A 19865-nucleotide genomic window follows, 5' to 3' on the forward strand; every position below is an offset into this window, starting at 1 on the left:
ACAACAGAGGAGTTTTTTTTTGTCACTTGCACCTAGATTGGGAAGGATATGTTGGCTCTAGACCACGAGGTGGCAGAAACGACTACGCTGATAGATCTATGTGGTCAGGAGCATTGGTGGAGTTTATTTCCAAAAATTGTGAAAGTCATGTAATAGCTCTTATCTATTCTGTATTGAAACTGGAGAAAAAAATATCCCATACCTCCTAGACTAGGCCTATAGGCTGAATAATAAAAAACAAACTAAAATAGAGTAGCCATGGTACACACCTGAGGGATCTTTGGGAATTCACCTGTAAACTTCAAGGTCCTAAGCAGCAGGGCTCCAATGGGAAGTGTTCTCCACAGTCCACTCCACTGCCGAATGCCTCTTCTTTCACCCTCTCAGTCCTCTTTCAATCATCTCCTTCTTTTCTGCTCTCCCTCTACTTATTCTCTTCCCCGTCAGGACTTTTTAGAGATCATTGTTGCTCAACTTCCTCAGAAATTAACAGGCATTTAAAAAAATGATCTGTGTGGTTGCATTTATGTTGAAATGTAGAGGTGTTGAAAGGTCTATTAATAATACTGGTTGTACTAGAAATGTAGAGTACATTTCCACTTAGTCCTTGAGTACTTTTGTCAAACAAACCCTTTGTGTAGAAGAAACCAGAAATACACAGATGTCATGATGCTGAACTTTATTGTGTAATTTACATGAAGATTAAACAGGGACGTGGTGATGAGGAAACCGTGTATGCTGTGATGGCCTCACCAAGGCAATGTGCGAATGTGAAATGTAAAACAGTGACACAATTGATATATATATATATATATATATATATATATATATATACTCATACAAAAGGAAAATAAACTAACTGATATTTCCACTGTCAGACTGGGCAGTGTGCTGGTGACTGACAGCTATGGAGAAAGGTGAGAGGGTGGACATGGTTTGTGTCTCCTCTCCTGCTCCTCTTCCTCATCTGACGATGATGATGAGGAGGAGGAGGAGCTGTCTGAACTCTGAGGAGATTCTTGATCACTCCTAGAGTCATCTTCATCACCGGAGTCTGAACAATCATCATCATCATCTTGGCTTTTCTCCTCTTGCTCTGATGGAACATTGCATAGGAACAAAGCAAAGACTTTGATGAGCTATATCAGATGTGTCAGTGTTGGAACAAAAGCCTGCACACATAGTAACTCTCCAGAACTAGGGTTAATGTGACCACTTGAATCCAACTTCCAACAATTGTCACACAGCTACAGTGGCCGAAAGTCTTCTCCCACAATAACTTTTTTGTGCATGTGCATGATTTGGAGGGAGCCACTCACCTCTCTCCAGCCTCTCCTGGATGAGAGGAATGAACTGTTTGGCTTCTGGATTATTTGGTTCATAGACCAGAACTGGAAGAACAGAGCATAGACACATCAATCATCTGGTTGGCTAATTAATTAATTATTTGGTTGATTGATGCAATGAGAGACACATTTTGCACCCTTTTTCTCCCTAACTTCGTGGTATCCAATTGTTAGTAGTTACTGTCTTGTCTCATCGCTGCAACTCCTGTATGGGCTCGGGAGAGACGAAGGTTGAGAGTCATGCGTCCTCCGAAACACAACCCAACCAAGCCGCACCAATGTGTCGGAGGAAACACCGTACACCTAGTGACCCGGTCAGCGTACACTGCGCCCGGCCCACCACAGGAGTCGCTAGTGCGCGATGAGACAAGGATCTCCCTACCAGCCAAACCCTCCCTAACCCGGACGACGCTAGGCCAATTGTGCGTCGCCCTATGGACCTCCCAGTCGCGGCCGGCTGTGACAGAGCCTGGGCTCGAACCCAGAGTCTCTGGATGACAGAACTTACTCATCTGACACAGTTTCTTTGCCAGCACAAAGTCTTTATCCATCACAGACTTGAGGAACTGAAATCACAGACACAGATGGGTGTCACAGTCCATCCAGGCAGACCCAGCCTCTCATTGTTAACCAGCAATCTGAATTCCTCCATTAATCAGGGAAAATTACATCTGATATGAATGTATTCATTTTTAGTCAGTCTAATGTGGGACTTGGTCTGACATGAACTGAAGAGTTAATTTACCTCAGCCATCAGCTCCAGTGGAGCCCTGTATCCCTCCTCCTCATCATCATCTGCCTCACAATCATCATCATCCTCCTCCTCAGTGTGCTCTTCCTCCCCTTCTGGTTCAAGAGGGGGGAGGGGCTCTGCTGGAGGGTGAACACACATAGAGCAGGGGGTAGTTTGGGCCCGTGGCTGCACAAACACTCTTCCTCCTGCCCCACAGAACATCATCATCATTTTTCAGCAGTCATTCTCTATGTTTCAATCTACCAATCTATCTATAACAACCCACTGGGCACAGATGTCAATTCTACGTTTATTCCATGTTGGTTCAACGTCATTTCATTGAAATGACGTGGAAACAACTTTGATTCAACCAACGTGAGCCCAGTGGGAATGCTCTTCTACTCTAGTAGTCCTGTCATATTCTACTGACCTGTAACAGCTGAAGCCGACTGCTGTGATTTCTTATTATCCTTCATCTTCAGGTCTTGGCTGAGGATCACATGAGGTCCAGCGAACCCAATACTAATGTTATTCACACCTCCTGCACAGAGCACGTTGAATCTCCCAGGTGGAGTGACCTGGGTGGAAAACAAATTAGATATACAGACTAATAAATGATAAATGCAATAGCTTAGGGTTTTCTTTTGGGGGGGGGGGTTAGAGGTTTTGTGCTTTCTTAAAGATGATTTACCGACCCTCATAGGATTTGATACTGCTTGTGTAGGAAGGCTACTTCTGAAAAATACCAAAACACACACACACACACACAAATATGTAAATGTTTGCATCACATCAACTTGTGATGTGCAACTTTCTATCATGGGAACTCAACACCATGTCTGATGTTTTATGACGTAGTTAGAACTGGTCTTGCTGTAAATTCTTACCGGGGTGCGGCAGTAAAATACTTGGCTCCCACAGCTTCTAGAACCAAAAGAAGAAAGGGAGGGTGTCATACATCCAGATCAGAGTAGAATGGAAAGTACAGCAGTGGTTGTTTGTTTCACCCTGCATACCAGATCTTTACACAGGCCTACATACCTTTAGGCATGTGTGTCTCAAGAAGTGCAGGGGCCACCTATATCAAAAGCAGGGAAAATATGAATATATGTATTTCATACAAATGAAATATTTATCTGAAATAAAATAATCTTCCCAACATGTCTTGTTTCATCATGTCTTTGACAAAATAAACACGTTTTACCTGCTTCTGTGGAACCTTGGAAGACCCCACACATTCAAGTCTGGAAACAACAACATTAGACACTTAGACTGACAGCGAGCAAACGTCGTTACATGTAAGCACTCTCCCAACTACATACGTTAATAATACTACTTCTAGTTGATACCCCTTGGATACAATGTCTCATTTGAAAAAAATGTGTCTGTCATATCAGCGATTCATTGTGCAAGCACTGTGTTTGTCACATTGGCACATCATATTTGTAACCAATAACTCACGTTAATAACTAGCTACGTTAGCTTTAATGTTCAGCTGAATAGCTTGCTGGCTCACCTGCTCATCTAGCCGATTCTCGATTACTACCAAACCCCGAGCAGTCCGATAAAGTTTAACAATAAATATTTCTATAGGAAACAATCTTTTGCTTTGTATGATCGATGGAGTCGTAGTAACATTAGCTAGCTCACTGTGTTGCTTGCAAGTTTAGTGGCTCATAAAACACGAGAAGAGAAAACAAAGTCTCATTCCCATGACAACGGGTGAACTCCCCCCTTCAGCCCCACGTGAGTGCCCTTGTGCTACGTAACGAATGCACTGCTGTTCTATGATGGTGGCGCTTTCACTTGCTTTCTTGTCGACTGTCACACAAACCACACATAAAACCCAGGACCACCTCACAAAACGTTTTGTCAGGGTAAGAATATCATGATAAAAGGTTATGATATAATGTCCTGTCTCTCTGTTCCTTCCCCTCTCTCATGTTTTTATTTATTTTTATTAAGTACACATTCTTATTTGCAATGACGGCCAGGTAACAGTGGGCCTTGTTCAGAGGCAGAACGAAATAATTTTTACCTTGTCACCACTGTGTGTGTGTGTGTTTTGAGAGATATAGGCTACCAGGTGAAAAGTGAAATAGGGAAGTAGTATAGAATGTTGACAGTTGATACAATAAGCTGAAACAACATCAATTAATCTCCCCATATAAGGTATTAGGTTAAACAACAACAGAACCGCCAAACAAGTAGAAGTTGTAAAGCAGACTTTATCAACCATATTTAAAGCATGGACTGGCAAGCTATGATTCTACTCTTAGATTAAAAGTAGCATGAGCACTGAGTACATTTGTGTCAGCTGACCATAGGAGGGAAGGGTGCAAAGAAACACTGATTTAAAGTACAGCATCTAAGCCTCTGAGGTAGGCGGACGATGTGGTACTGTTTAAATGAAATTCTCTCTCAGCCACCTACTGCTGCAGCTCTCTGCCAGAGATAGACCTGCAGACGGCCAGGCTGTAGCCTGCTCTCTTCCAGAGATAGACATGCAGACGGCCAGGCTGTAGCCTGCTCTCTTCCAGAGATAGACATGCAGACGGCCAGGCTGTAGCCTGCTCTCTTCCAGAGATAGACATGCAGACGGCCAGGCTGTAGCCTGCTCTCTTCCAGAGATAGACCTGCAGACGGCCAGGCTGTAGCCTGCTCTCTTCCAGAGATAGACATGCAGACGGCCAGGCTGTAGCCTGCTCTCTTCCAGAGATAGACCTGCAGACGGGCAGGCTGTAGCCTGCTCTCTTCCAGAGATAGACCTGCAGACGGCCAGGCTGTAGCCTGCTCTCTTCCAGAGATAGACCTGCAGACGGCCAGGCTGTAGCCTGCTCTCTTCCAGAGATAGACCTGCAGACGGCCAGGCTGTAGCCTGCTCTCTTCCAGAGATAGACCTGCAGACGGCCAGGCTGTAGCCTGCTCTCTTCCAGAGATAGACATGCAGACGGCCAGGCTGTAGCCTGCTCTCTTCCAGAGATAGACCTGCAGACGGCCAGGCTGAAGCCTGCTCTCTTCCAGGGATAGACCTTGTCATGGCCATGGCCTATTTATTTTTTGTGTGCGAATGTATGTGTATATCTTAACTCCTGGTGAAAGTGTAAACGTGTCTTACGGTCGGGCAGTTAGTCAGGTAGGCAGGCAGGAGACAGAGGATAAGGTTAAAAAAAATGGTGGTTCTATTCACACAAATATAATATCGTAGTGATGGTGGCAGTGGATAATGTCAACAATTAATGAAAAAAGGACTTGCAACAACAATTGGTCTAAGAAAATATGCTATGGATAGGCCGGTAAGCCTAGGCTACTGTGGAGAGTTAAAATACAGCCTACAGTTCAGACACTATCCCATTACAGAGTTTACAGAACATTGGCAAAGCCTGTCGAAATACCTGGGCAAAACTATTACCTCAACAAGCAGGAGTACATACAGATCTCATTCAGTGTATAAACTGAAGGCTATAAAAGTCTAGAAGCATCATACATTAACGTCACATAATATTCACAGGACTTTCTCAATCAAACTGGGATACACTTCAATTTGAGACATCTCATTTAATAAAATAATCAATTGAGTACTCGTGCTAATACACATACGCAGGTGAGGTTCTTTGTAGAGTGCGGAGGTGCACGAGCATAGCTCTGAGAAGCAGCAACAAACAAACACAGTAAACACTCAAAAGAAATGCACAAATGGAAGGACAATTATAACTGGGCACTTGCTATTAATAGCCTACTTCATATTTAGGCTGTCATTGTAAAGAAAATGTTGTTGTTAACTGACTTGCCTAGTTAGATAAAGGTTAAATAAAAAAAGTAAAAATATTTATAGCTCCAGATGTTCAAAACTAGTAGAAAAGGCTTAGGTCTATCAGCATTTTGAAAAGTCGATTTAATAATACTTAACTTTGGATATTTTGTCCCAAATTACCAACTGCATGAGGACCAACTCCTGGCCATACAAGGCACTTTAGCAGAAAATGCTAGCTTGTTATTAGGTCAGGAAGCATGCAATGTCTTCAAGAGGAGAGTGGAGTTCGAACTTGGGCGCTAGTGTTATGTGCACAGGTATGCCCATGCAACTGAACACAACTCATACCTGCAAATCAACTCAACGCATACTTATCAGAAAATACACACTCTGTGGAATGTATCAGTAGGCTTGCCTAGTCTATGGCATAGAGTAGCCTAGATATAAATTCCACCTTCGAGAAGGTAAAAACTTTTTAGGGACAGGTCAGTTAATTTACCAGCCACAGAACTCAAGTCATTCTGTGCAAAAGAAAATGGTGGAATTTCAATATTATGTGCTTTTAGATTGACATAAAACTGGGGCCTTAGAGAGTCTTCAATTTAACCTTTATTTATTTAACTAGGCAAGTCAGTTAAGAACAAATTCTTATTTACAATGACGGCCTACCAATAGGCACAAGGCCTCCTGAGATAGACTTGGTGGGATTTACAATGACGGCCTACCAAAAGGCACAAGGCCTCCGAGATAGACTTGGTGGGATTTACAATGACGGCCTACCAAAAGGCACAAGGCCTCCTGAGATAGACTTGGTGGGATTTACAATGACGGCCTACCAATAGGCACAAGGCCTCCGAGATAGACTTGGTGGGATTTACAATGACGGCCTACCAAAAGGCACAAGGCCTCCTGAGATAGACTTGGTGGGATTTACAATGACGGCCTACCAATAGGCACAAGGCCTCCGAGATAGACTTGGTGGGATTTACAATGACGGCCTACCAATAGGCACAAGGCCTCCGAGATAGACTTGGTGGGATTTACAATGACGGCCTACCAATAGGCACAAGGCCTCCTGAGATAGACTTGGTGGGATTTACAATGACGGCCTACCAATAGGCACAAGGCCTCCGAGATAGACTTGGTGGGATTTACAATGACGGCCTACCAATAGGCACAAGGCCTCCTGAGATAGACTTGGTGGGATTTACAATGACGGCCTACCAAAAGGCACAAGGCCTCCGAGATAGACTTGGTGGGATTTACAATGACGGCCTACCAAAAGGCACAAGGCCTCCTGAGATAGACTTGGTGGGATTTACAATGACGGCCTACCAATAGGCACAAGGCCTCCGAGATAGACTTGGTGGGATTTACAATGACGGCCTACCAAAAGGCACAAGGCCTCCTGAGATAGAATTGGTGGGTTGAACTGGAATGTTATCTTCTGTTTACCCAATTGTTCCTTTGGGTGGGGGGCCATCGCCTTCAAAGGCCTCTCACAGTTCTCGGTCTCCTCCAATGAAGTTTGTTCCATTGTCCGAAAGGTGCTCGAAGGACATCCCTTGAAGTGCAATGAAGCTTCTTATAGGCATCGGGAAGGCATCAGCATCCAAGCTCTCCAGGAGGTCCAGGTGGCTGCAGCGATAGGCCATACATTTGTAGACAATGTCCCATGTCTTTTCGTTACAAGGAATGGTCCGATTCACTCCGGTAGAGTAGAAGGGTGGCTTCTACAGTCGTGGCCAAAAGTTTTGAGAATGACACAAATATTAAACGAAGTCTGCTGCCTCAGTTTGTATGATGGCAATTTGCATATACTGTAGAATGTTATGAAGAGTGATCAGATAAATTGCAATTAATTGCAAAGTCCCTCTTTGCCATGCAAAGAACTGAATCCACCACCCAAAAATTCCACTGCATTTCAGCCCTGCCAGAAAAGGACCAGCTGACATCATGTCAGTGATTCTCTCATTAACACAGGTGTTAGTGTTGACGAGGACAAGGCTGGAGATCACTCTGTCATGCTGATTGAGTTTGAATAACAGACTGAAAGCTTCAAAAGGAGGGTGGTGGTTTGAATCATTGTTCTTTCTCTGTCAACCATGGTTACCTGCAAGGAAACACGTGCCATCATCATTGTTTTGCACAAAAAGGGCTTCACAGGCAAGGATATTGCTGCCAGTAAGATTGCACCTAAATCAACCATTTACCTTTATCAAACTTCAAGTTGAGCGGTTCAATGGTTGTGAAGAAGGCTTCAGGGCGCCCAAGAAAGTCCAGCAAGCGCCAGGACCATCTCCTAAAGTTGATTTAGCTGCGGGATTGGGGCAAGAATGGTACCAACATATCCTCCGAGAGCAACTTCTCCCAACCATCCAGGAACAGTTTGGTGACAAACAATGCCTTTTCCACCATGATGAAGCACCTTGCCATAAGGCAAAAGTGATAACTAAGTGGCTCTTGGAACAAAACATCGATATTTTGGGTCCATGGCCAGGAAACTCCCCAGACCTTAATACCATTGAGAACTTGTGGTCAATCCTCAAGAGGCGGATGGACAAACAAAAACCCACAAATTCTGACAAACTCTAACGTTTGCTTATGCAAGAATGGGCTGCCATCAGTCAGGATTTGGCCCAGAAGTTAATTGACAGCATGCCCTGGCGGATTGCAGAGGTCTTGAAAAAGAAGGGTCAACACTGCAAATATTGACTCTTTACATCAACTTCATGTAATTGTTAATAAAATCCTTTGACACTTATGAAATGCTTGTATTTATACTTCAGTATTCCATAGTAACATCTGACAAAAATATCTAAAGACACTGAAGCAGCAAACTTTGTGAAAATTAATATTTGTGTCATTCTCAAATCTTTTGGCCACAACTGTACAGCTGCCGATTAGCAGTTGGTAAAGCAATATGCATGGTATTTTGCAATACTTAACACTAAAAACTACATTATCACTACTTGGAAGGACATTCTATAGAGTAAGTCAAAACGTACGAATATCTGGGAGTTTGGGTGGATGAGAAGTTGAGCTTCACCACCCAAACTGCGTATTGAGTTGATTAACCTGTTTGGGATGGTGGGCAGTATTTTCACTTCCGGATGAAAAGCGTGCCCAAAGTAAACTGCCTACTCAGGCCCAGAAGCTGGGATATGCATATAATAGATTTGGATAGAAAACACTCAAAAGTTTCTAAAACTGTTAAAATAATGTTTGTTGTTGAGTTCACTGTGTTTTCTATTGGTTTTCTATTGGAAACTAGATGTATGAGGCACCTAGTTGCAGTTCCTATGGCTTCCACTAGATGTCAAGTCTTTAGAAATTGGTTGATCTTTTTCCTTTGAGAAGTAGGGCTGTTCAGACTGAGTGTCAAGCCAAGTGGACTCTTTTGTTTAGTGCGCGCGACCTGGAACTCACTCCACTTTGATTTTTATCTGCTATTGAACACAATATATTCCATCTTAAAACTGTTAAAATGGAATATACTGTGTTCAATAATATCAAAATAATTTCAAAATAATATTAATGACTTACGTTTTAGGATACCTAAAGTTGGATTAGGAAAGTTGTTTGAAATGTTTGGACCAAGTTTACAGGTAACTTATTAGATCCTTTGTAGTCATGTTGGGCGAGTTGGAACCGGTGTATTTCTGAATCAAACACGCCAAATAAATGGACATTTTGGGGATATAACGAAGGAATTTATCGAACAAAAGGACCATTTGTGATGTTTATGGGACATTTTGGAGTGCCAAAAGAAGATCTTCAAAGATAAGGCATGAATTATATCGTTATTTCTGACTTTTGTGTCGCACCTCCCTAGTTGAAAATGATTTGTTATGCATTTGTATGATGAGGCGCTGTCCTCAGATAATCGCATGGTTTGCTTTCGCCGTAAAACCTTTTTGAAATCTGACATGGCGGCTGGATTAACAAGACGTTAAGCTTTATTTTGGTGTATTGCACTTGTGATTTTATGAAAGTTAAATATTTCTAATAATTTAATTCCGCTAGCGGAAAGTCTAGCCGTAACAGGTTTTTAAGTGTCCTTTCATTACTCAGCCCTCTGGACTTGGAATTCCCTCCAAGCCAACCTAAAGCCACAGGACCTGGTGTCCCTGGAGGAGTTCAAAGGTCAAATACAGTAGATGAGCAGGTTTTTGAGACATGTCGTTGTTTCTAATTGCCACGAGTTTGCGTTACCTTATGTAAGGAAGCATGTCGTTTTACTTCACACACACCACACATGTCTGCAGACACACACACACACGCACGCACGCACGCACACACACACACACACACACACGCACGCACGCACGCACGCACGCACGCACGCACGCACGCACGCACGCACGCACGCACGCACGCACGCACGCACGCACACACACACACGCACGCACACACACACACACACACACACACACACACACACACACACACACACACACACACACACACACACACACACACACACACACACACACACACACATCCACAGTTTGTTTGCTGTTGTGTTTGTGTTGTTGCCATTGTCTTTTTTTATCCCCCGTATCCACAGGAAGCCTATTGCCTCTTGTCAGGCCGTTAAGACTTTGTTCTTTATTGACTAGCCTGGTTAAATAAAGGTTAAATAAAAATATATCTGCCATCTTAGGAACTTCAGGTTTGGCGCAACAGGTCTGGTAAACCTGTCTGTTGGAAATTCAGGTTTGGCGCAACAGGTCTGGTAAACCTGTCTGTTGGAACTTCAGGTTTGGCGCAACAGGTCTGGTAAACCTGTCTGTTGGAACTTCAGGTTTGGCGCAACAGGTCTGGTAAACCTGTCTGTTGGAACTTCAGGTTTGGCGCAACAGGTCTGGTAAACCTGTCTGTTGGAACTTCCGGATGGCCTCCCTTCCCAGCAGAATCCAGTATCTGCAATGCAGTTCTGCCAGAACCCTCTCTGGACCAGGATGGAGGAGAGTCTCGTTGAAATCTTGAATGAGAGGCTTGGTCAGCGGATTATGCGGATCCAAGACGATGAGGTGCATAGCATCCATCTCCAGGTGCTCTGGTCTGTGCAGTCTACCACCAACTCAGAGGATTCCTGAATCTTTATCGTCTTCAGCAGACAAGGGACCCAGACGACTGTTAGAGGGTCTAGACCAATTTGACCTATTCAGGAAACTATTTCTGAGCTTGCTTCAGGAAGAGGTTCTCTGCAGTTATGTAGTCTGCTACTTTGCTAGGTGAACTGGAAAGTGGATCCTTCGCCCCGTGTTGGGATCTAGGTGTTGCCTTTCCATGTATCGAACTTGCTGATATCTGGGAGCTGAGGACTGGAACTGACAGACACATTTACGCAGAAGGCTGATTTCTCCAGTTCGCTGTTGTCAGGCTCTGGGCCAGCAGAAGGCATTGATCGCCACTGATCTTCCGAGTGTTGTAGGAACTCAAGGCCTTGGTGCTATCAATGCGGCCTTCGATGCAGACCTATTTCAAGGTCTTTCCCCAAGTGATGTCATCTGCCGGGTTGTTCGCGGGATCCACATACCTACAGTTGGCTACATCTGAAAGGTCCTGAATCTCTGCTACACAAGTTCCTACAAAGACCTTGTATCTACACAATTCTGACATGAGCCGATGAAAGACTGGTGGAATCGGACCAGAGGATGACTTGTCCAATGGGCAGGGTGAGTTCTATTTGGAGGACGCTGGCCAGTGAGGGCAGCAGTCAGCTCTAAGCAAGGCATCGACAGCTGCTTCTTTAGTGCGACGCGAGACCTAGTCAGAATGAAGGAGATGTGTACCTGCTTCTGGTCATCCACAGTCTGCATGTAGGCAACATAGCCATATGTGGAGGTCCCTGGTCGACTTTGGGGAGTCAGCATATGTTGGCCTGTGACTACTAGGGAGTTCCATCTGGACCAAGTCAGTAATCTCTTGTTCCCAGACAAGCCATCTATCCAGGAGGCTCTGAGGCTGAAAGGGGTCGTCCCAACCTATTTCTTCTTTCCACAGGTCCTGGACGAGTACCTTGGCTCGGGTTGTGAAAGGCAGGATGTAGCCTAGTAGGTCGTATTGACAGGTGAGCACGCTGTAGATATTCATCAATGTAGGTTTGAAGCGCTCCACATTGGGGTGCTTGTATCCCATGGAGTATCGGAGGCAGTTTCAACATTTCCCAAGGGTTGGCTCCTGGAGATCCATGCTACTGGGGGAAATTCACAGTTCGCTGCTTTCTGATCTGGCCTTGGGGGGTAAGTGCTCAATGACAGCTGGTATGTTACTTGCCCCCTGGCGTATCACAAGGCCTCCAGTCTGGAGCAACTGGCACATCTGGCGCAACTAAACGCCATCAACTTCTATCCTAGAGGTGGACGTTAGGAGTAGCATCATGGCTTGCTGGTCTTGTTTTGAGCAAGTCACTAGCTTCTCACCCAAGTAGGAAAGGGTAACAATCTGCCAAAGTTGCTCCACGTTTCTGAAGAGCTTGCTGGAAGGCGAAATGGTAGTGGTGAGCAGGTATTGCTGTTCAGCTGGTGCTGTTCAGCAGCAGAGGTTGAGCGTGGTCCACCGGTGGCAAAGGCAGCTTGCAGCGGGGGTCATATCACCTTTGGAGAGCTGCTACTGAGCAGGAGTGTTCGGAAAGGGAGAGGTTGTCTGTGGTGAATGCCTGGCGTAGCTGATACTTCTTGAAAGGTTTGGGGGGGACACTTCTTGAAAGGCATGGGGGGACACATCATAGGTAATTGAGGCACCTTGTAGTTGCACGACATGTTTTGAAACTGTCCTGAGAGTGAGAGTCTCAGGCTCAGAAGTGAGGTTTAGTTGAAGAACAGTCTGTGGCAGGACAATGCTATGTCCAAGCCATCATCGAGCACGGCACATGTCTCCAGGACTCCGCCTCCATAGTGAAGTTGGATTTTCACGACCTTCAGCATTAGCTTCAGCGAACGGTTCGGCCTGTCCAGGTACACATTGGTTATAGGGACACTCACTATGAGAAAGCTCTTCTGTTTTTTTTGTATGGTGTTGTGAAGGATCGCTAGGTTCTTCTCTCTCCATGTCTTGCAAGGCTGTCCATCTTTTATCCACTTCAGGATCTGTCCTGTGTTCAGCTTGTTAAACTCTTCACGTGTTAAGTAAGTGTTCTTTATTGTCACAATGAGGTCAGTATGACTTGGATTGGAATTCTCCTTGGATTGAGCAGGCTCCTTGGAACTTGGGTCTTCACTTGTGTTGAAATCAAATCAAATCAAATCAAATCTTATTTGTCACATACACATGGTTAGCAGATGTTAATGCGAGTGTAGCGAAATGCTTGTGCTTCTAGTTCCGACAATGCAGTAATAACCAACAAGTAATCTAACTAACAATTCCAAAACTACTGTCTTATACACAGTGTAAGGGGATAAAGAATATGTACATAAAGATATATGAATGAGTGATGGTACAGAGCAGCATACGCAAGATACAGTAGATGGTATCGAGTACAGTATATACATATGAGATGAGTATGTAAACAAAGTGGCATAGTTAAAGTGGCTAGTGATACATGTATTACATAAGGATGCAGTAGATTATATAGAGTACAGTATATACGTATGCATATGAGATGAATAATGTAGGGTATGTAACATTATATAAGGTAGCATTGTTTAAAGTGGCAAGTGATATATTTTACATAATTTCCCATCAATTCCCATTATTTAAGTGGCTGGAGTTGAGTCAGTGTCAGTGTCAGTGTGTTGGCAGCAGCCACTCAATGTTAGTGGTGGCTGTTTAACAGTCTGATGACCTTGAGATAGAAGCTGTTTTTCAGTCTCTCGGTCCCAGCTTTGATGCACCTGTACTGACCTCGCCTTCTGGATGATAGCGGGGTGAACAGGCAGTGGCTCGGGTGGTTGTTCTCCTTGATGATCTTTATGGCCTTCCTATAACATCGGGTGGTGTAGGTGTCCTGGAGGGCAGGTAGTTTGTCCCCGGTGATGCGTTGTGCAGACCTCACTACCCTCTGGAGAGCCTTACGGTTGTGGGCGGAGCAGTTGCCGTACCAGGCGGTGATACAGCCCGCCAGGATGCTCTCGGTTGTGCATCTGTAGAAGTTTGTGCTTTTGGTGACAAGCCAAATTTCTTCAGCCTCCTGAGGTTGAAGAGGCGCTGCTGCGCCTTCTTCACGATGCTGTCTGTGTGAGTGAACCAATTCAGTTTGTCTGTGATGTGTATGCCGAGGAACTTAAAACTTGCTACCCTCTCCACTACTGTTCCATTGATGTGGATAGGGGGGTGTTCCCTCTGCTGTTTCCTGAAGTCCACAATCATCTCCTTAGTGTTGTTGACGTTGAGTGTGAGGTTATTTTCCTGACACCACACTCCGAGGGCCCTCACCTCCTCCCTGTAGGCCCTCTCGTCGTTGTTGGTAATCAAGCCTACCACTGTTGTGTCGTCCGCATACTTGATGATTGAGTTGGAGGCGTGCGTGGACACGCAGTCGTGGGTGAACAGGGAGTACAGGAGAGGGCTCAGAACGCACCCTTGTGGGGCCCCAGTGTTGAGGATCAGCGGGGTGGAGATGTTGTTGCCTACCCTCACCACCTGGGGGCGGTCCGTCAGGAAGTCCAGTACCCAGTTGCACAGGGCGGGGTTGAGACCCAGGGTCTCAAGCTTGATGACGAGCTTGGAGGGTACTATGGTGTTGAATGCCGAGCTGTAGTCGATGAACAGCATTCTCACATAGGTATTCCTCTTGTCCAGATGGGTTAGGGCAGTGTGCAGTGTGGTTGAGATTGCATCGTCTGTGGACCTATTTGGGCGGTAAGCAAATTGGAGTGGATCTAGGGTGTCAGGTAGGGTGGAGGTGATATGATCTTTGACTAGTCTCTCAAAGCACTTCATGATGACGGAAGTGAGTGCTACGGGGCGGTAGTCGTTTAGCTCAGTTACCTTAGCTTTCTTGGGAACAGGAACAATGGTGGCCCTCTTGAAGCATGTGGGAACAGCAGACTGGTATAGGGATTGATTGAATATGTCCGTAAACACACCGGCCAGCTGGTCTGCGCATGCTCCGAGGACACGGCTGGGGATGCCGTCTGGGCCTGCAGCCATGCGAGGGTTAACACGTTTAAATGTCTTCCTCACCTCGGCTGCAGTGAAGGAGAGTCCGCGTGTTTCCGTTGCAGGCCGTGTCAGTGGCACTGTATTGTCCTCAAAGCGGGCAAAAAAGTTATTTAGTCTGCCTGGGAGCAAGACATCCTGGTCCGTGACTGGGCTGGATTTCTTCCTGTAGTCCGTGATTGACTGTAGACCCTGCCACATGCCTCTTGTGTCTGAGCCGTTGAATTGAGATTCTACTTTGTCTCTGTACTGACGCTTAGCTTACAACATTGTAAGCGTATGAGAACACCCCAAAAATGTTTTGTTTAGAATTAGCAACTACATAAATAGGCTTTGTTGAATAGGCAAAGATGGCGAACAGCAATTGTTTTCCACCACCATGGCCATTGTTTGGGGAACTACTTGTTTATGATGTTTAATAACCTCTTAGAGCTACCCCCTACTTTAAAAAATTTCCACCTGAAGACATACCCAAATCTAACAGCCTGTAGCTCAGGCCCAGAACCAAGGCTATGCATATTCTTGGTACCATTTGAAAGAAAACACTCGGAAGTTTGTGTAAATGTGAATTGAATGTAGGAGAATATAACACAATAGATCTGGTTTAGATAATACAATGACAAAAACATGTTTTTTATTTTTATTGTTGTATCATCATCTTTAAAATGAACAAGATAAAACAAACATTCAGATAGGATGATGGGGACAATTTCAGTGAAAAACATAAGAGGGCAACAGTACTTGTGCAAAGTTTCAGAATAATAACTTCCAAAATGAGTGTGCTTAATGACATTTATCATGAAGTCACCCAGGTGTCCCACACAAGAGGCCCAAATGTACCCAAGTGGCCAAATTGGTGAAGTTATACATTTTTAATGGAATAACTATACACAAAATACCAAGATGGTATTCTAACACCCCCCCCCCCCAAAAGTGAGAAAAAACATTTACAAAATAACACTTTCAATATTTGGAAGACCCTCAGTCCTCTACACAATATTGTCCTGCTGATGCCAGGTGCCATAGCAGTCTCTTTATGCTGTAAAGCAGAGGGTCACCAAGCATGTGGTGCAGGTGACGGGGGACTTCATTTTGCAAAGAACACAGCGGCACCTCCATGCTGTGCCCTTTTGGCCCTGAGGCACATCCATGCCTGCAGAAATACATTTGGGCAGATGAACACCACTTGTGGCAGGAGCTGGATGAACCAGCGTCAGTGGGGGATGGTCACCTTGGCACTGGGAGCTCCCATTCGGAGTCAGTGTCACTGTGAAAGAAAATGTTCAGTTAGAATAGTTTCACATATGAGCCCTGTATCAACAGGTATAATAAACAGATATATATAGAGTATAGGGAACATAAGGATTAATATATTATTATAGACCTGCTAGATCTACTGTCTCATTTATATTATGACAGACCAGCTAGATCTACTGTCTATTTTATATTATGACATTTCAGCTAGATCTACTGTCTCTATTATATTATGACAGACCAGCTAGATCTGTCTTTATTATATTACAACAGACCAGCTGTATCTACTGTCTCCATTTCACTTTGGCCATTGTTGTGGGCCTGCCTGCTAAATGAATCGTCCTCCAACAATCTGTGTTTCACTTTCCCGATCAATTTCTTCTAAAATTGTGTGTACATCTGTATATCAAGACTTAGATTTAGCTTTCCCTGACTTAGTCGCCATACTGATTGATATATAAACAGCTGAAGATGCGCTTTACCAAAACAATGCTGTGGGTAACATGTGTGGCTCCTTCCGGTATGAATCTTCAATGGCAAATGACCCGCTTTACCCACAGAGTTTACTACATGGGTTGGTCTTCCAACACATAACCATTGCATACTGCCGTTTACCTCAGCTCATTGGCTATCTACCCAGCTAGATTTCAAGACGATCAGTGGTCATTGAGTTAAAATACAGTCAATCAACGAAACAGCGGTCATATCAGTGGTGCACAATGATGTCATTACTTGTTGTCTTCAAATCGGTTTCTTTCAGTCAATACGTCCTGCGAAATGACCCATCACGTTTGGTTGTGTTACAAACAACCAGTTGATTGCAATGAAACCAAACATGACTGGAAAAGTCACGTTTAGTGTGTGTATTTACGACTTAAGCGGAATTCACGACACAAGCGGTTCACAAAATGTTTCGTATTAGGCTATAAGAATGGATTATATCAAACAAAAGACCATTCATTGTGTAACAATGAGCATTGGGATTGCAAAGAGAGGAAGATCGTCAACGGTAAACGATTTATTTTATTTCCGTATGTGATTTTGTTACGCCTGTGCTGGTTGAAATAGTTGTTTTTTATGGGGCTCTATCCTCAGATAATCGCATCATATGCTTTCGCAGTAAATCCTTTTTTAAATCTGACAACGCAGTTGGATTAGCAAGATTCTAGGCTTTTGAAACATGTGACACACTTGTATTTTCATGAATGTTAATATGTTGTTGAATTTTATCCCGCTAACGGGATGAAGGGAGAGGTTAAAGGAGAATTTCACTATTTAGGACCCTAATCTGTATTTCTTAAATGTAAATTGCATGCTATAGAAGGTTACAATTGTTTCACTTGTTTTTGAGAAACTTACCTCAACAGCAATTGATTTCCTGAGCCTCATTCTGGAGATTTAGGGTGTCCAAGAACATGAACAAAGGCTCTAAAAAGACACAAATGTGTATTTCCTCAAACTTTACAGCTCTCAGTATTGTGCTGCAGGTCTTTAGATGTTATACAAATGAAATGGTGTCATATCGGACTTAATCCACAATGTTATAATCCATTTGGATGAACTCGAGCGATAATTCCTGGCACGCGCATATTGGCATGCGTGTGGGCACTTCCTTGTTCTTTTCGCTATTGCATGCCTGAAGTAGTACTTGTTTTTAGGTTATTTGCTGAATATTGCTGAAAATGGTTCGCAGATGTGCAATCCCAACATGTGACAACACAATGATAAAACGTAGTCCGATAATTTTTCACGGACTTCCTTTGGAAGACCCATATTTACTTAGGCTTTGTTTTGCTAGTTGTTCTGCAAAGACGCATAAACACTCCCATCCACTGTAGACGTAGATGTACGGGTTTACATGGGTTTGTAGCGAGCATTTCTCTGATGACGACTTCTGTAAACCATCAACAACAAGAACTTGTTATAAAACATACAGGGCCTTCGGAAAGTATTCAGACTGCTTGACTTTTTCCACATTTTGTTACGTTACAACCTTATTCTAAAATGTATTAAATAAATACAAATCCCCAGCAATCTTCACACAATACCCCATAATGACAAAGTGAAAACAGGTTTTTAGAAATCGTTGCTAATTTATAAAAAATAAAAACAAAAATGCCTTATTTACTTAAGTATTCAGACCCTTTGCTGTGAGACTCGAAATTAAATTGAGCTCAGATGCATCCTGTTTCCGTTGATCATCCTTGAGATGATTCTACACCTTGATCGGAGTCCACCTGTGGTAAATTCAATTGATGGACATGATTTGGAAAGGCACACACCTGTCTATATAAGGTCCCACAGTTAACAATGCATGTCAGAGCAAAAACCAAGTCATGAGTTCGAAGAAATTGTCCGTAGAGCTCCAAAACAGGAATGTGTCGAGGCACAGTTCTGGGGAAGGTTACCAAAAAAAGGTCTGCAGCATTGGGTCCGGGGTCCAATTGCAAATCAACCCTAGACCATGTTTCTAATGTACTTGTGAGGATATGAGACTATTTGATTGTATTCTGTAAGCAATGTGGAAAGGTGATAGAGTTATTACTATATTTTACTAGGCAAGTCAGTTAAGAACAAATTCTTATTTTCAATGACGGCCTAGGAACAGTGGGTTAACTGCCTGTTCAGAGGCAGAACAACAGATTTGTACCCTGTCAGCTCAAGGGTTTGAACTTGCAACTTTCCAGTTAGTAGTCCAACGCTCTAACCACTAGGCTAGTCCAGGCTAGTCCAACACTCTAACCACTAGGCTACCCTAGGCTACCCTGCCGCCCCAGCGGTCTGTCAAAACATATCAGATCTACCCAAGTGCATAGAGCATAGGGTCCCTTTGTGTTTACCTTGTAATAGAGTGCCATAGAGGCAGGAGCTTGTCAACAACTGAAACACAACATATCAGATCTACCCAAGTGCATAGAGCATAGGGTCCCTTTGTGTTTACCTTGTAATAGAGTGCCATAGAGGCAGGAGCTTGTCAACAACTGAAACACAACATATCAGATCTACCCAAGTGCATAGAGCATAGGGTCCCTTTGTGTTTACCTTGTAATAGAGTGCCATAGAGGCAGGAGCTTGTCAACAACTGAAACACAACATATCAGATCTACCCAAGTGCATAGAGCATAGGGTCCCTTTGTGTTTACCTTGTAATAGAGTGCCATAGAGGCAGGAGCTTGTCAACAACTGAAACACAACATATCAGATCTACCCAAGTGCATAGAGCATAGGGTCCCTTTGTGTTTACCTTGTAATAGAGTGCCATAGAGGCAGGAGCTTGTCAACAACTGAAACACAACATATAAGGAAAAAAGCAAGAAACATTTTCTAATTGATTTCAGACAGCAACATAACACTGTCACATTAGCCTGATAATGTTTGTTAATCAATGATCAGCAGTTAGCTTATCTTCACCACATGCATTTCACTTGTATTTTGTTTAACTCCAGTCCTCGTAGCCTGCATTGCTGTGGAGTGTGAGTAAGTCCTCATAGCCTGCATTGCTGTGGAGTGTGAGTAAGTCCTTGTAGCCTGCATTGCTGTGGAGTGTGAGTAAGTCCTCATAGCCTGCATTGCTGTGGAGTGTGAGTAAGTCCTCATAGCCTGCATTGCTGTGGAGTGTGAGTAAGTCCTTGTAGCCTGCATTGCTGTGGAGTGTGAGTAAGTCCTCATA

At 43.9% G+C, this 19865-nt stretch overlaps 1 protein-coding gene across 6 annotated transcripts; it reads right to left on the reverse strand.

Annotated features, from left to right (window-relative positions):
* Positions 1-816: 816 nt before the first annotated feature.
* On the reverse strand, positions 817-3815 carry erich2 (glutamate-rich 2). Of its 6 annotated transcripts, none has more exons than XM_046322263.1 (10): positions 3596-3815; positions 3284-3323; positions 3121-3157; positions 2967-3000; positions 2775-2811; positions 2510-2657; positions 2092-2285; positions 1855-1912; positions 1320-1391; positions 817-1096 (listed from the first exon to the last, which is right to left on the reverse strand). In XM_046322263.1, the coding sequence occupies exons 1-10, from the start codon at positions 3601-3603 to the stop codon at positions 906-908; spliced, it is 819 nt and encodes a 272-aa protein (XP_046178219.1). In that variant the 5' UTR covers positions 3604-3815; the 3' UTR covers positions 817-905. The 6 variants fall into 6 exon arrangements, with proteins under 6 accessions (XP_046178219.1, XP_046178218.1, XP_046178221.1 ...); XM_046322262.1 differs by having other exon boundaries at positions 2967-3003; XM_046322265.1 differs by having other exon boundaries at positions 2092-2216; positions 2775-2814; positions 2967-3003; positions 3596-3814.
* Between the last annotated feature and the right edge of the window lie 16050 nt (positions 3816-19865).

This window comes from Oncorhynchus gorbuscha, linkage group LG22 (genome assembly GCF_021184085.1).
Source record: "Oncorhynchus gorbuscha isolate QuinsamMale2020 ecotype Even-year linkage group LG22, OgorEven_v1.0, whole genome shotgun sequence".
Lineage (NCBI taxonomy): Eukaryota > Metazoa > Chordata > Actinopteri > Salmoniformes > Salmonidae > Oncorhynchus > Oncorhynchus gorbuscha.